The 17,736-nt window shown below is 44.0% G+C and overlaps 1 protein-coding gene across 3 annotated transcripts in view; it reads left to right on the top strand.

Moving 5' to 3' along the window:
- The window catches only part of ATP10B (ATPase phospholipid transporting 10B (putative)), a 216,885-nt gene that overhangs the window by 136,045 nt on the left and 63,104 nt on the right, over positions 1 to 17,736 (top strand). For all 3 annotated transcript variants that reach the window (XM_049874266.1, XM_049874264.1, XM_049874265.1), the window contains 5 exons: positions 2,973 to 3,079; positions 8,428 to 8,559; positions 12,470 to 12,597; positions 14,433 to 14,685; positions 16,757 to 16,995. In XM_049874266.1, coding sequence (XP_049730223.1) covers positions 2,973 to 3,079; positions 8,428 to 8,559; positions 12,470 to 12,597; positions 14,433 to 14,685; positions 16,757 to 16,995 — 859 coding nt within the window. The remainder of the gene's footprint in view (positions 1 to 2,972; positions 3,080 to 8,427; positions 8,560 to 12,469; positions 12,598 to 14,432; positions 14,686 to 16,756; positions 16,996 to 17,736) is intronic.

Genomic DNA, 17,736 nt, shown 5'->3' with positions numbered 1-17,736 from the left:
TGTTTTAAAGATTGGGGTGTCAGATTTGAAAATACAACTTTTAAACAAAAAGATTTCTCTAGAGCAGTCTTTCTGAACTGGGGCAATGTTCCCTGCCCCCATCCTACCCACTCACCTCCCACACACACAGATATTTGGCAATATCTGGAGATGTTTTTAGTTGTCACAACTGAGTGAGGGAGGTGCATCTGGCATCTAGTGGGTAGAAGCCAATGATGGTGCTAAACCTCCTACAACACACAGGACAGCCGCCACAACAAAGAAGATCCAGTCCAAAATGGTAATAGAGCCAAAGTTGAGAAACGCTGCTCTAGAGTCAATTAAATAGAGCATTCCTGTAAACAAACAGCACTAAGTAGAACAGTGGTAGCTATGAGATAAAAAAGAAAAGAAAAAAAACCATTGCCGTTGAGTCGATTCCGACTCACAGTGGCCCTACAGGACAGAGTAGAGCCGCCCCAAAGAGTTTTCAAGGGGCGCCTGGTGGATTCAAACTGCCGACCCTTTGGTTAGCAGCCATAGCACTCAACCACTACGCCACCAGCGTTTCCAGCTATGAGATAGCTAACCCTTTTCTATAATCCAGTGAAAAAGGAACATTGCAACTAGGAAAGGTAGACATTTTATCATATGTTATCACCTCAGAGCATCGTAAAAATGTTATTTCAGCAACAAGCAACTGACAGGGAAGCATTCAGGATTCATTAGCCCAATATTCTACTCATAGCCAGCCCCCTCCTTGATAGAGAAAGGCAGTGATGGTGTATCTTAAACTTCAGCCATTCTTGTCCCATTTTTTTTAATCATATTCATAAAACAGCTATATTTTTATTTACAAAATTTGTATTGACCTATTTTATTTTCTTAAATTTATTCCTAAAGAAAAATTTGTCTCTCTGGCCCTATGGGAAAACCAGGATCACTTGCCATACATAGAAGGTAACAGTAAAAATTAGTACAATTAAATGAAAACAGTGTCATTCTAGGCTGACTACAGGCTATTGCTTGCCGAAGCCTACTCTGTGTTAAAAAGATAAGTGGGTATCAGAAAACGGTTAATGATATTCCAGCACAAAACTGAGATATCCTCCCTGATAGAGTCAGAAGAATTAAAAATAGAAACGACTCTGATTCAGGTTAAGTTAGTAAGGCACTACTTTGGGAACCCTCCCAAAAAAGAAAACAAACCCACTGTCGTCGAGTCAATTCCAACTCCTAAGGACCACATAGGACAGGGTAGAACTGCCCCATAACGTTTCAAACAAAGGCTGTAAATCTTTACAAAAGCAGACTGCCACATCTTTTTCCCGAGGAATGCAGCTGGTGGGCTCGAACTGCTAACTTTTGGTTAGCAGCTAAGCACCTTAACCACTCCACCACTGGGGCTCCTTAGGAGCCCTACTGTGGTGAAATTGTATTAACTTTGGTGCCCGTGGCTTGGATTTCCAAGCCCTAGGATGTCTCATGTACTAGGTGTGTGGCTCTGGAAAAATCTCTCAGCCTTTCTGAGCTTCAGCTTTTTCAAGAGTAAGGATAACATCTGTCTGGTGGTGCAGTAGTTAAGTGTTATGGCTGCCAACCAAAAGGTTGGCAGTTTGAATCCACCAGCTGCTCCTGGGAAACCCTGTAGTGTGGTTCTACCCTGCCCTATAGGGTCACTATGAGTCAGAATCGACTCTACGGCAACGGGTTTTAACTTCCCTGAGCTATGAGAGTCAAATTAAATAATGTAAGTAAATGTGCTTTATAAATACAGTAAGGAATGAATAGCATTAAAAGTCATACGGAACAGCAGTATAGCACTATAGGGTCAGACTTCCTACACATAAATTACCATTCTACCATTACAAGTTCTATGAACTTGCCTCAGTTTCCCTATCAACAAAGTGGTTATAACATGACCTATCCTATAAGGCGGTCATGAAGCTTAATCGAGTTAATATACATAAAACATTTAAAATGGGACGTAGAGAAATGAATATTTAAGAACTATCAGGAGAAAAAAAACCCCTCAGGTTCAGATTATTGTTTTCTGAATAATGTTTTTGGAAAGTTATAGTAAAAATTTCTGGAAAATTCCAAAAGAATAGCATTGAAGGAGAATAAGGGCCAGATCCCAGGTAATAACAGGGAGTTGCCTGGACTTGAGTTTCTAGTTTGAGGTGGAAGACTGCCACGTTCCCTCAGGCTAGAGGAAGAAACTCTCTGCCTTAAGAAGCTGCCTTCCAGTAAATTGGGCGCAAAGGCAACTGTCCATCTCCTATAAAAGAAAATAAAAAACCCATTGCCGTCAAGTCAACTCCAACTCATAGTGACCCTATAGGACAGGGTAGAGCTGCCCCACAGAGTTTCCAAGAAGCACCTGGTAGATTTGAACTGCCGACATTTTGGTTAGCAGCCATAGCACTTAACCACTACACCACCTGGATTTATAAGGTCTGTTTATTTTACGAGAGACTGAACGAGGAAAGGATAGTACAGGAGGCTGAGTGAGTAGTGTATCTCAAAACGAGAGTTCCCTGGGACCTGCCCTTACCTGTCTCACGGTATAAAAAGAGAGACTATCTAGGGTCTTCTATAGACTCGGGCATTCAGCCTGAACGTGTGAATGTGTCCTAAAGGGAACACAGCTCCAGCCTGGTACAGCCAGAAGCCAGTTCCCCACATTTTGGCCCTATAACCATTTTGAGTGTGAAAATTAAAGCCAAGCATTTTTCACCACTGAGACCTGCCCGTTGTGTGGCTAAATAATGATTTGCACGGGGGTGGACAACTGCCTTCTGATGGTCCAGCCTCCACCTAGGAGAAATGAAGAGCGTGCTTAAATGTGAAAGAGGTTAGATTCTGAGTCAATACCACTCCCTTGGTAAGGAGGAGAGGATCGCGTCCACTCTCCACTTCTGGTTTAGCGACACTAACTAAAGACAGCATGTGAGAGGCTACCAAAGCACCCCTGTTTTCCTCATTCTCAGGGAGCATCCTGACAAGACCAGGACTGGCTTTGGCAGTGAGAGTCTTCTGCTTCGAGGCTGCACCATCAGAAACACCGAGATGGCCGTTGGCATTGTCATCTACGCAGGTCATTGTCCTTGGACAGTTTCTTTTGTCCCTTTCTTTTGTTGTCTCTCCTCCATTCTCTCCCCCCACCCCCACCTACAGCCTCCAAGTCCATCTTCACTCAGCAAGGCCCCACTACAGCTCTGAGGGGTAACGTCATGTTACTTCCCATTTCTCAGCTAAGCAAACTGAGACTGAGAGTGACAGTGGCTCACTTCATCCACAAGACACTTAAGATTCCAAGTTAATATCACTCCTCTGAACAAGACAGGGAGAGGGATCCACATTCATTCACCTCTTCTGGTTTTATGACACTAACTAAAGACAAGACGGAAGTTACCTGCTTGAGCCTGAGGAATAGCCTTGCTAAACTTAGCTTCAACTTTTTGCCTCCTTGTCCCCATCTATACAATAAGAACATTGTTACCTGCCTTATAGAGCACTTGTGAGGATTAAATAACCCAGTGTATGTAAAGCCTCCTGCACTGGGTCTAGCAAAGTGAGGGATCATGAGTTTTAGCCATTGTTTTTTACTTGTATTTGTGTTATTATCATTATTAACTTTATAGGTCAAAATGTGGTGTTCCATCTCTCTTGCCCACTTTGATTTTGCTTTCCAGTGTGGAAACAAGATGACAGCAGCACCTCTTACAATGAAATCTAAAGTCTTTGATGACAGTCTTGTGACTGCTGTGTCCCAAGTACCTACTGCCTGGTGCTGCATAAATGTCTGAACTCTATAAGTATCTGTTGTTAAGTGAACAACTGGGAGACTTCTGTGACTGTAGAGGAAAGAGTCTCCCAGGAGTATCTACCTTTGGTAGAATGCTCCAGAATACATTTCTCAAGGTCTTCTACCCATTAATATCCTCAGGACACCTTGGAATATTGTTGTTGTTGTTCGTTTTTTGGTTTGGGTGAATTTGTTTGGGTCTGAGTAACCAGAAAACAAAACAAACCTGTTGCCATCAAGTAGATTCCAGCTGACGGTGACCCTACAGGACAGATTAGCACTGCCCCATAGAGTTTCCAAGGAATGGCTAGTGGATTCCAGTGGCTGATCTTTTGGTTAGCAGCCATATAGCTCTTAACCACTGCACCACAGAATAGAGGCCCATTTTTTGTAGTCATTAGAAGAGCATTTAAACATCAATCTACTATAAAATTCACATTTTGGGATTGTCAGAGGAAAATTTTTTTTTTTTTTTTAATGTCTTAATCTATCTAGCTTTCCCTAATTTGGGGAAGGGGAGTTGTATCTGTCAGTTCAGGTAAGTGTTTTTAATTAAGGATCTTTGGCAGTGGAGTTCAACGCCATCTGGTAGACTTACAGAAAACCAACTTTCCAAAAAAAAAAAGGTAGGCTTAGAGCTTTGCTTGTCTGACTAAACAGAAACAAAGAAGCAGCCTTGAGTGAGTGATGGAAGTGAGATAGGAAGGCGCAGATTTGGAAGAGGGTTAACTGTGGCTCTGGGAGTCAGGCTACTGAGGTGGAAATCCACTCACTTGCTACGTGTTCCTGAGCAAGTTGGCTAAACTTTCAACACAATGGAGCCTAATAGTTCCCACCTCATAGGATTATAAAATTCAAATGAGATTATTTGTGGAAAAAGGGTTTAACACAATGCCTGGCACATGAAAAAAATGTGAGCAAGATGGTAATAATCATCTTTAGTGTTATTATCAAGAACAGAGGTCTCAGCCTCGCCATTATTGACATTTGGGGCTGGATAATTCTTTGTTATGGGGGATTGTCCTATACAATTTTTAGCAGCATCCCTGGCCTCTACCTACTAGATGACAAGAGCAACTTTCCCTCCCCCTAGTTGTGACAACCCAAAATTTCTTGAGACATTGCCAATGTCCCCTGGGGTAGAGGGAGCAAAATCACCCTTGGTTGAGATTGACTGGTCTGGAGTTATGAATGGACAAAATATGAGCACCTCAGAGCCAGAGGCCCAGGAAGTTCAAGGTAAGATTTCCAGAAGGAAGAGACCCAGTGTGCATGTATGTGCTCCTCCCAGCTGCCATTATGATGATGACGACAATCATAAGAATATAAAACTAAACATTCGACGAGCCCCTACTGTGTAGTACCAGGAACTATTTTAGGTGTTTTACGTACTTTAATCCACCCTCTCCCAGTATACACACAGCCATTAACCCCTCTGTTACAGATGAGGAAATTGAGGTCACTCAAGGCCACAGGTCTACTGAGATTAACTCCCTGTAACCCAAGGTCAAGTATCTACAGAGCCGAACTCTGACTCTAGAGCCCACATTCTAACCACAACACCATACTGCCTCCCCCTTAGACCAACTCTTGCCAAAAGAACAGAGGGATCCACAGAGACTTTCAGAAGGTGGTGAAGAGGTAAGGGAAGGGGTGACCTCAGTACCCCTGTGTGTGCTGAGCCTGAGGCAGGCAGAGAGGCTGCAGCCCTATCGGCACCGTCTGAAAGAGCCCATGGTGCCACAGGAACCTCTCACAACTGCAGCAACTGGAGTCTAATTTAATAAGCCTGGGGTTTGTTCACTCCTACTGTTTTGTTGCCACTTTAAATCCACAAAGCAACCAGCTAAACAGCATTAAAGCCATTCGCTGCTGGAGCTGATGTACTGGTTTTCTTTAATTTTGCACAGAAAATATGTGACTGGAGTTTTCTAATTTGACTCCTGAGGAGATAGAACAGTAGTTAAAATTCAGCAGCCCCAGAGGACAGGCTCTGACTGAAAAACAGAGTCGCAGTTTGGCTCTCAGCTCTTAGCCGTGGGGCCTTGGGCGAGAAGCTGGCAATCTCTAAACCTGGCTTTCTTCACCTTTAAGATGAGGATGATAATAGCACCTAGCTCATAGGACTTTGTGAAGATTCTAGAAGAAATTTCATTGAAAGGCTTAGTGCAGCGCCCAGTCCTGAGTATTTGTTGATGTTTATTCCCCACGGTGAAGTGATTACTGTTCTCACTTCCTCCCTATACTTTGACACTTGATTCAGGATTTATAAATATCCATTCATGAGCTCATTCAACAAATATTTAGTTTCCTACCATGTCTACCATGTCCTAGGAGTCACTGGGTGGTACAAGTGGTTAACATGCTTGGCTGCTAACTGGAGGGTTGGAAATTTAAGTGCACCCAGAGGCACCTCAGAAAAAAGGCCTAGTGATCTACTTCCAAAAACTCAGCCATTGAAAACTCATTAGAGCACAGTTCTACCCTGACACACTTGGGGCCACCATGAGTCAGGGTCAACTCGAGGACAGCTAGTTACTGGTTACCATGTTCTAAGCACTGTGGCACCGGGGAAAGATACACAGTCCTGGCTCATGGGCTAGTAGTATTGTCTAGCACGGGCCATGGACAATGGCACAGGGAAAGGTGTGGGGTTCTGTGGGGGCTCACAACAAGGGCACCTGCTCTAGTCTAAGGCACCATGGAAATGGCTTCTCAGAAGAAGATATATTTAGACGAGACCCAGGGGACAAGAAAGTATCAGCCAAGCTAAGAAGGGAAGGAAGAACATTCCAGGCAGAAGAACAAGAAGAACGAATCGTAAGCAAAGGACCAAACTAGACAATCATCTCACCAGCTGGGGCTGGGAGAGGCAGTTGGAAGAGCTGCTCTCCAGATTGGCTCTGTTTCTAGATAGTTGGGTGGCCTTGGGCATCTAATTTACTATCTCAGAGCCTCATACCTCATTTGTAAAATGGGAATGCTAATCTGGCTTACAAAAAAAGGAAAAAATAAACCAAACTAGTTGCCGTGGAGTTGATTCTAATACATGGAGACCCCATGTGTTGCAAAGTAGAACTGTGATCTATAGGGTTTTCAAGGCTGTGACCTTTCAGAAGCAGATCACCAGGTCTTCCTTCCATAATACCGCTGAAAACAAAAAACTAAACCCATTGCCATCAAGTTGATTCCGACTCATAGCGACCCTATAGGACAGAGTAGAACTGCCCCGTACAGTTTCCGAGGAGCACCTGGTGGATTCAAACTGCCAACTCTTTGGTTAACAGCCATAGCTCTTAACCACTACGCCACTAGGGTTTCCCAGCACTGTTGGGTGGGCTCAAACTGCCAACCTTTCAGTTAGTAGTCAAGCACTTAACTGCGCCACCCACGGACTCTTACAAAAAGAGAAAAGGAATATAAATGTTCTTGCAATCTGTAAAACATTGTGCAACATCGTTTATTGAGATTTGGCCCTGTCTGTAAATACATCAGAACAGGAAGAATTCAGGCTGGGCTGACAGGAAATGTGACCAAGAGAAGGGAGGATTTTAGCAGAGCCTTTCGTGATTAGGACAGACTAGAATGGCTGTTTCTTGGAAGAATAAAAGCAATCTGCTTACCATATATTTGTTCATTCAGTCAATGAACATTTTCTGAGGCCTTGCTCCAGTCCTAGGGCATTCTATTAGTTCTGAGCAGGGCCATGGAGACTGCCTGGATTCCCATCCTTGCTCTGCCACCATCAGCTATGTGACCTCTCAGTTCATGTTTCTTCGTCTCTAAAATGGGAAAAATAATAGTCCCTTCCTCCTAGGATTGCGTGGAGATTAAAGGAGCTAATTCATGTAATGCTCTAATAACAGGGCCTGGCATGTATGTGCCCAAGGAATGTTCGAGATCATCATTACAGGCCTATTTTCTTACAAAGGAGCCTTGGTGGCGCAGTGGATAAGCGCTCATCTGCTAACTGAAAGGTTGGTGGTTAAGACCCATCAGCTGCTCTGCAAGAGAAAGATGTGGCAGTCTGCTCCCATAAACATTACATTTTTGGAAGCCCTATGGGGCTGTGTCCTATAGGGTGGCTAAGAGTTGGAATCAACTTGACTGCAACGGGTTTATTTTCCTAAAAATTGGAGTGAAGGCACCTACCATGGGCTGGTAAAAAGATATACAGGCCGAGAATCAGAATCCTGGTTCTCATTTTCCTCTGATGTTAATTTATTCTTTCACCCTGGGCAAGCCCCTCCCCCTCTCTGGCCCTCAGTTTCCCCAATTGAAAAACGAGGTGACTGGATGAGATCAGTAGTTTCAAACTTTTTTGTTCTTTCTTTGAACAAAATTTTATGCAGCACCCCAAGATAGAAAGGGGGCTGCTTGAGGCTAATGCTGGCGTAGGGCACAACCCCTACAGGCTGCAGGTGGTAGCTCCGCCTGGTATGTGCGGACACTCAATAAGTATCTGCTAAAAAATTAGGTCAGGACTCTACAGCTGTTCTCAGCAACCTCCCTGAAGCAGGACAGGTTCTGGTTAAAGAACAAAGCCTCACTTTCATGACAAGCTCCTGTGAGAAGAGCCAAGAGTGCATTCCAGGCCAGAGGCAAATAGGCACTGATTTCCTCATTTTCTCTCAAAGGCCATGAGACAAAAGCCATGCTGAACAACAGCGGCCCACGGTACAAACGCAGCAAGATCGAGCAGCGCATGAACACAGATGTCTTCTCCTGCATTGGGCTTCTCTTCCTCATGTGTCTCATCGGAGCTGTAGGTATGGAATGTTCCAGAAAGAACAACAACACAGTAGCCTTCTGTCTCTTCGAGCAATTTGCTTCAACTATCTGAGTTGTGGTCTCTTATCGGTTAAATGGGGTTAATGAAAATCTACCCTGTCTAGGTTAATGAGATGCCAATGAGATAAAATGCAAGTGAAACTCTCCTACAAGGATTACATGCTATTTAAATATTAGTAATTCTCACCTGTCATTTATTTGTTCAAGAAATATTTACTGAATTCATGCACCCTGTTAGCATGGGAGGATAACAAGATGAATCAATCACAGGATTAGTCCTCAAAGAGTTCATAATCTAGAGCCAGAGGGAGCCCAATACACGACCAGAATCAATAGTACAATCTGCTACCCTCAGTGAAGGGATGCACACGGGGGCTGAATTAGTTTCCTCCTGCTGCTGCTGGAAGAAATTACCACAGATTTATTGGTCTAAAACAACCCAAATGTATTCTCTTACAGTTCTGGAAGTCAGAAGTCCAAAATTAGTTCTGTTCTGTGTCTTAGTTCCCTAGGGCTACCAAAACAGAAATACCACAAGTGGGTGACTTTAAAGAACAGAAATTAATTTTCTCACAGTTCTGGAGGATAAAAGTCCAAATCAGGGTCCAGGCCACGTCGATTTCTTCTGTGAGCCTCTCTCCTAGCTCTGGTGTCTGCCAACAATCTTTGGCATTTCTCTGCTTATAGAAGATCTTCAAATGTTGCCTGTCTACCCCCTCTGGATATCTCTGTGTCTATTCTGCTCCTTTCACAGCTCAGACGTCATTTAAGTTGAGGATTCGCCCTACACTGCCACGACCTCATTAACCTAACATGAAAGAACACCCTATTTCCAAAGAAGATTGTATTTACAGGTACAAGAGTTAGGACTTCACATATTTGGGGAAGACACAGTTCAATCCATAACACTGGCTTCAGATCAAGGTTGTCAGCAGGGCTGGTTCCTTCTAGAGTTTCTGAGGGGAGGATGTTTCCTTACCTTTCCCAGCTTCTAGTGGCTGCCTGTATTCCTTGGCTTGTGGCCACTTCCTCCATCTTCAAAGCATATCACTCTAATCATTGCTTATATACCTTCTCCTCTTCTATAATAGTATCCCTCTCTGCCTCCTACTTATAGGGACCCTAATGATTACATTGGACCCACCTGGATAATCCAGGCTACTCTTTCTATCTGAAGATCCTTAATCGTATTTGCAAAGTCCCTTTTGTCATATAAAGTAGAATATTCAAAAGGTACAGGGATTAGGACATGGACATCCTGGGTAGCTATTATTCAGCCTACCATAGCTTCAATGGAAGCACCAAAAAGCAAGTCTTCCATGCAGAGATGGGTGCTAGAGTTGATTCTCAAATGCAGTTAGGAGTTTACCAGAGGAGGTAGGTGATGGGGGCAAGGATAGGGGCAGGACAGGTTAGGCAGCTGTGAGGAGAAAGAGAGAGGCCTTTCTTCACCCCAGAGATGGCACAAACAAAGTGCATTTTATGCAGAGAATTATTTTATGCAGGGGAACAGTTGGCTGTTTGGTGTTGCAAGTATGAGTCCAGGAATGGACCTCTAATCAGAACCAGGCTGCGGCCAAGTTCTACAACTGCTGTAAGTGGGGAGAGCTGTGGAAGTGTTTAAGCAGGAGGGATCTGGAGGCATTTAAGTTGACTCTCATAGTGGAGGCAAAGAGGGAACCCTTGTGCAGTTCTTACCCACTGCTTCCCCTCTGTGGTTTCACTCTAAGCATAGTTCTCAGGGCCCCAAAAAGGGAGATCCCAAAAGGAACCAGGAAGGCTCAAGAAGAACTCAACTGCTGAGTCCGGAACCCCCTGCTGGCCCCAAACCAAAGAGCGGCAGTGGTGTTTGCTCTTCACTTGCCTTAGTCAGGAGTCGTGCCCATTGCTGTTTTTAGAAAGAGCTTGTCTAAGAGGCTAAGGCCTCCCAGGACTCAGTGAGGTTTTGTGTGCCACCACAGACAAGAGGCCCTGATTAAGTCATGTGGGCTGCCTGGAGTTTTTAATTAATATGTTCTCCAAATGGGTCTAACAACACTCTGCATGAAGGTGGCTCACCACTGTAAGAACACCTGGAGGGGGCAGAAAGCAGGCCCAGAAGAAAACAGTCTCCAGTGGCCACCTCTGCCCCTCACGGGCACTGCACGACTATTGCCTCTGCTTCAGTACGTGCTTTTCAGGGAAAGTCAAAGGTGGAAAGGACATTTGAGATCATCTCATTCTGTTTCCAGAGGAAGGAAGTTAATAACTAAGAGGTCACACCATGAGATAAGCTACCAGCAAACCAGAATCAGCTTGGAAGATTCCCCAAAACAATAAATAAATAGAGAAAGTAATGGGGGCAGAGGGTGGGCAGAACTACTCTATTATGTCTGAGAATGACACTCACACAGTGACAGACCTCTGTCGGTGCCTAATTAAAGCACGGTTCCTAAGGAAATTGAAAGCTCTCCAGCATCATTCTAGGGTTCTTGCCACATGTTTACCCTGATTTTGTAAAGGTGATGTTTTTTCTTTCTTTGTCTGGGATGTTCTCCCCAAACCTTTCCAAGCACCCAACACCTGCCCAGACGTCAGGGCCTCTCCAGGCCTCCTCCTTCGTGCAATCTTCTCTGGCTTCTCCCAAGGTCTTGTCTGGATCCTCTGAAAGGCGGTGGCCTTTACTGCATGCCATGTGTTTGGCTCTTAGTCATTTGCTGTGTTATAAAAAACCTTTAAATTGCATCACGTCTGTAACTCTCCTTTCCTCTAATGTGAATGATAGCATTGGTTCAGGCCTCTGGGTGAGAAAGGGTCTTCATGCAGGACAGCATTCCTTATGTCTTTTATTCCCTATAGTTCATACCCTGGAGCTAGGAAAGGCAGCTGGTGTTTATTGAGCACGTACCACATGCCAATCACTGGGCTAAAGCGCTATGAACACTAGGGTTTCCAAGAAGTGGCTGGTGGATTTGAACTGCCGACCTTTTGGCTAGCAGTGGTATCACTTAACCACTGTACCACCAGGGCTCCATTATACACAACAGGTTATTCTATTCTCACATTAACTCTATGGGGAATGTAGGATTATTAATTAACAGCTGAGGAGACTGAGATTCAAAAATCTCTGTAGCAGGTGCTGGATACACTTCATCTCATATAATCCTCAGATGACAGCTGTTGTTATCCCCCTAGACAAAATGAAACAGAAGATTCAGTCTATATCCGGCACGGTTGCCAAGGGCTCTCAGAGCATTTCAGGCTCTGGCGTAGCCCCTCTCACACTATATAGGATTTCTCCTTTTTACTCATGTGTCTCCCTAACTCAGTAGGGAACTTCTTAAGGACAAGACCTAGGACTAACTCCTCCCTGAATATACCAAATGTTGGCCAGAAGGGTGAATGGATGGCTGGATGGATGGGCGGATGGGTGGATGGGTGGGTGGGCAGGTGGGTGGATGAATAGATGGAGGAATAAGGGATAAATGAAGGATGGATGAATGGGTGATGAATGAGTGGGTAGATGGATGGATGGATAGATGGAAGGATGAGGAAGGAAGGTCAAGGAACAAGCCTGTCAAGATTCCCGTCACGCAATTCCTACCACACGACTGAAAAGAACACATGTCCTTTTCTCTTTTTCCAACCCCTGTATAACAGGACTTCGTTGCAATGTGATTCCCATGCTAGTCTCCTCTGATAGAAGAGACTTAATGCTGATCAAACAATTGAAGTTTAGGGTGTATTAAGGGCCTCTCTAGAGATAAATGAATATACATAAAGAGAGCCATGCCATGTATAATATGAACAGGTTCCTCCAAAGCACACTCCTTTCTGCGAATGGGTCAAGGGCTGATATAATTTACCAGTTTTAGGATTAAGTGGGGATTCTGCTTTGCCTCTTCTCAGGTCACAGCCTCTGGAATAGAACCTTTGAAGAACACCCTCCCTTCGATGTACCAGATGCCAATGGGAACTTCCTTCCCCTTACGCTTGGGGGCTTCTACATGTTTCTTACAATGATCATCCTGCTCCAGGTAGGAAGTCCTCCCTAATTAGGGGCCTAAGAAGACCTGTGAACCTGTGACCTTTATGCCTACAACTTTTGAAAATAAGGAAAAATTAACACTGACTTCCAAAAAAGAATAGCTGGACTGAGATGGGGAAATGTTTAATGTTTTCTTGTAGGTCTTCGAAAGTATTCACATTTGGGGTAATGTCAAGACCAGCCCTGTTTTGTGGATCCCCCTGTCCCCCTCAAATACCAGCTTGAGGAAAATATTTAGCAGTCTTTTCTAGTTAAGAGTAAGATTACAACAGTGACTTATGTGCACCTGTCCCTTTGCCAGGTATAGAACAGGTAAAGCAGTAATGACTAGGGAACAAGAGAAAATAAAGTAGTGCAGAGAGCTACAGCGAACTCTCAAGCCCCAAATATTGAGAGAAAGATATCACGGGTTAGTGTTTTAGCATTTGATTGATTGAGGAGGAAAAGAACAGAGCTGACCCTACAATAGGAGGAAAAAAACATATGGACCACCTAGAAAATGTGAAACAGTGATATAAAGATGAAAAAAATAATCTTTATGCTCTCTAAGAAGTTACAATTTATGGAAAGATAAGGTTAGGTTTTAGTTTGTTTTAATGAAGATCCATATACATTAGATTTCTTATAACATTTAAGGGTATTTCATTGTCTTCTTATTGGTGAACCATTTTCAAACATTAATTAATTAATTGGTTAATCATTTAATTATTGAATTCATTCATTCATTTACAAAGTAATCCTTTTAAAATGTGAGTCAGATCCTATCTGTCCTCTGCACCAAAAGAAAAAAAAAAACCCATTGCCATTGAGTCAATTCCCACTCATGGTACCCCATGTGTTACAGAGTAGGACTGTTCCATAGGGTTTTCTTGGCTGTAATCTTTAAGGAAGAAGATTGCCAGACCTTTCTGGGTGGTTTCTAACTTCCAACCTTTAGGTTAGTAGTCATGGTTTCACTACTACTCGGAGTGGAATCCAAAGTCCTCACATGGCCAACAAGGTCCTAAGTGGTCTGGTCCCGGCTCCTTCCCTGGCCTTACCTCTTACCCCTTTACTCCTCACTCAAGTATTTCCAACCACAAGGCCTGTCTACTATTACTCCTCAAACACCCAGAATGCTGCCACTGCCCAGCCTTGGCCCTAGCTTTTCCCTTTGCCTGGGATGCCCCTCCCACTGATATCCTCATGACTCATGCCCCTTATTTCTTCCAGGTCTCTGTACAAAGGTCTGGCATATAGAACAGCCCCTCCCAACCTCACTCTCTACCCTCTTTTCTTTATTCTCCCTACCTGATACATATTTATTTGTTTATTTACAGGCAATATCCTCCCACTAGAATGTGAGGTCATCAAGGCTGGGGATCTTGCTCTGTTCACTACTATTTCTAGGACTTAGAACAGTGTTTGCACATAGCCAGTACTCAGTAAATATCGTATGTTGAATCAGTGGCCAGAAATCAACGATGAGTCTGAATGCCTGTGAAAAAGGGTGGCAGCCCTCTGTGGCAGAGAGATTCAAGGTTGTCAGGGCGCCCTGGACAGAGGTGCTAACACCCCCTTACTCCACCAGCTCAGGCATTAAACAAATATATAGCGAGAGCCTACTTCCTACCTGACACTGTTTGAATCACTGGTTGAAGAAGTCATACCTCTTTTTCAGATTCACCTAGGAATTCCAATAAGTTTCCAAGGGAGGCATAAAGCCACTGACTTTAATTTCTCTGAGAAAGTTCACCAAGCTTTCCACTCACTATCCACTATTGGGGTTCTGAGACAGGGAGCCCAGCCTGGTTTCTGACATGGTGGGAATTGGTCTCCACTCAGGTGCTGATCCCCATCTCTCTGTACGTGTCCATTGAGCTGGTGAAGCTTGGGCAAGTCTTCTTCCTGCACAATGACCTTGACCTGTATGATGAAGAGACCGATGTGCCCATTCAGTGTCGAGCCCTCAATGTCACTGAGGACCTGGGCCAGATCCAGTACATTTTCTCTGACAAGACAGGGACTCTGACCGAGAACAAGATGGTGTTCCGGCGCTGCACCATCATGGGCAGCGAGTTTTCTCACCAAGAAAATGGTAAGTGGGGCTCCCAAGGGTCTCCATCCCTCTTTCTAGAAGGAAACATCCTGCTCTCCTCAGAGAATAGGGGATAAAAGACATTGGCTTCCCATAGATGCTTGTGGCATTTTGGCAAGTTGCTTACTATTTCCGTGTGCTTTTTTGTCACAGCTCAGGATTGTTCTTATTATCTCTAACCTTTCTTTTATTTACAACAACTCTAGGTGATCTCATACGTGTTACCCCTCCAGTGATCTTCTTCTCGTGTGATTTACACATAGGATTTTTTTTTTCTTTTATCTGTCAGAAATGGATTGGAGATAGATAGCAGATAAGAACTACTTCAGGTGAAGGGAAGTACAACACTCAATACAGGGGAGGTCAGCACAATGGGACAAAACCAAAAGCAAAGAAGTTTCCTGAATAAACTGAATGCTTCAAAGGTCAGCAAAGCAGGAGCAGTGGTTGGGGGACCATGGTTTCAGGGGACATCTAAGTCAATTGGCAAAATAAAATCTATTAAGAAAACATTTTGCATCCCACTTTGAACAGTGGCATTTGGGGTCTTAAATGCTAGCAAGCGGCCATCTAAGATGCACCAATGAGTCTCAACCCACCTGGATCAAAGGAGAATGAAGAACACCAAGGACACAAGGTAATTACGAGCCCAAGAGACAGAACGGGCCACATAAACAAGAGACTAAATCATCCTGAGACCAGAAGAACTAGATGGTGCCCGGCTACAACCGATGACTGCCCTGACAGGGAACACAGCAGAGAACCCCTGAGGGAGCAGGAGAACAGTGGGATGTGGACCCCAAATTCTCATAAAAAGACCAGACTTAATGGTCTGACTGAGAGTAGAAGGACTCCGGCAGTCATGGTTCCCAAACCTTCTGTTGGCCCAGGACAGGAACCATTCCCGAAGCCAACTCGTCAGACACGGATTGGACTGAACAATGGGTTGGAAAGAGATGCTGATGAGGAGTGAGCTACTTGCATCAGGTGGACACTTGAGACTATGTTGGCATCTCCTGTCTGGAGTGGAGATGAGAGGGTAGAGGGGGTTAGAAGCTGGAAAAATGGTCACGAAAAGAGAGACTGGAAGAAGGTTGCGGGCTGTCTCATTGAGGGGAGAGCAATTGGGAGTATGTAGTAAGGTGTATATAAGTTTTTATGTGAGAGACTGACTTGATTTGTAAACTTTCACTTAAAGCACAATAAAAATTATTAAAAAAAAAAAAAAGAAAGAAAGAAATGGATTAGAGACATGCCCCAGTTGTATCCCAGTTGTACAGCCAATGCTCAAGAATTTCTCAGGTCACCTTACCTGAGATGTCAGGACAAGCTAAGGTCTGGGCTCATGGTTAGATTTAACACACCCAGGAAATGTCTTCCATGCTAACTGGTCTCTTGGACCTTCACTGAGGCAAAGCTGCAACTTAGCAGATATGGCTGTAAAATGGTAAAATGCCTGGACTGTCATCTTGCATAGACTGACGGTGGCCTATAAAATCGACCCAGTTCCTCCAGGCATCCCTCATAAACACATGTAAACACACACATACTTTCTAAGAGAAGAAACTCTCAAGGAAGCAGCATTCATTCTTTTGGGTGGGACTACGGAGAAAGAGAAAGAAGGAGATACTACAGGCAGCCCTGCCCCCTCTGCCATGGTGGTAGTTAACCATTTAATTAGGAGCTTCTCTTTTTTAAAAATAAGAGTATTAATAATAATATCATTACCAGTACTTAGAGTGTGCTAACCACTTTAACACATTATATCATTAAGTCTTCAAAACAACTTCTTTATTTAAGTACTTTTTAAGAACCCCTAATAGAGAAATAGAGGCACAGGTAAGTCAAAGCTCAAAGCCACATAACAAGTAGATGGTAGAGCCAGGATCTGAACCAATGTAGGTTAGTTCCACCCTCTTTCTCCAGTCAGAGCAGCCCAGTTGTCAGTCTTCCAGAGCAGCACAAGTCCTTCCTGTGCTCTTACTCCAACCCACCCACAAAGCCTGGGATCTCCCCAGTCATGACACAGCCAAGGTATTACTGGAGCAATGACAAGACTTCTTTCTTACAGCCAAGCGACTGGAGACCCCAAAGGAGCTGGACTCAGACAGTGAAGAGTGGACCCACTACCAGTGCCTGTCCTTCCCATCCAGATGGGCCCAGGGCCCAACAACTGTAAGAGGCCAAGGAGGTGCCCAGCCTCTGAGGAGGAGCCAGAGTGCCCAGGTGCCCATCCAGGGCCACTCCCGACAAAGGTCCATGGGGCGCTGTGAAAACTCACAGCCTCCTGTGGCCTTCAGCAGCCCCATAGTAAGTCCCTGCTTTTCCCTTTCGAATTTTAAGTGTCCTGTCATGGGAGAGCCAGAGAAGGTTCTGGGGTGAGGAAGAGAAAAGGCCGTATAAACCTTGAAGAGCTCTCAAAATGGCAGCCTTTGACCCTGTGTGTATTTTGTTGGGTACATACAATTCTTTTTCATTTGAAATCTGTGTTCTTGCTTATAAATTGGGAGGTTTCATATAAAAATTAGATTTCTAGCATTTTTTTTTAAAAGTGGAATTAGAAAAATTCTCCACACTAGGCCAGAATTTCCTCACATCAATAATTGGCTTGAGTCAAGGAGTCGATGCCACTTAAACTGGGCATGTAATCTTCAGTTCCCCCCATCCCTACTTATCTACATCATTGACATGAACGCGGCATCATTTATCATTACACATGTTTTTCCAATAATACAGTTAAGAAACCAAAAACCAGTTGCCATTGAGTCAACCCCGACTCAAAAGAGAAATATTTGTCATACCCATGGTTCTATCAAAGTAGGAAAACAAAAAGATAAGTCTGTAAAGCGTGCATGTTTCAAGGAAGAATGGGAGAATATACTTTGTATGGTAATAAAAAATAGCCTTAAATGGTTATTCAGTGAACAGCATCTATGTCAAAGCTTCCTGCCCACTTCGTTCCGTTAGGTTATCTGCCTCATCCCTAAAACATTCAGGTTTGCAACTTTTGATCCCTTCACCTTTGATTCCTTGGGACAGCCATCACTCAAC

This window comes from Elephas maximus, chromosome 2 (genome assembly GCF_024166365.1).
Source record: "Elephas maximus indicus isolate mEleMax1 chromosome 2, mEleMax1 primary haplotype, whole genome shotgun sequence".
Lineage (NCBI taxonomy): Eukaryota > Metazoa > Chordata > Mammalia > Proboscidea > Elephantidae > Elephas > Elephas maximus.
Note: the sequence above shows the minus strand (reverse complement) of the source record. Positions and strands in the feature narration are given on the sequence as shown.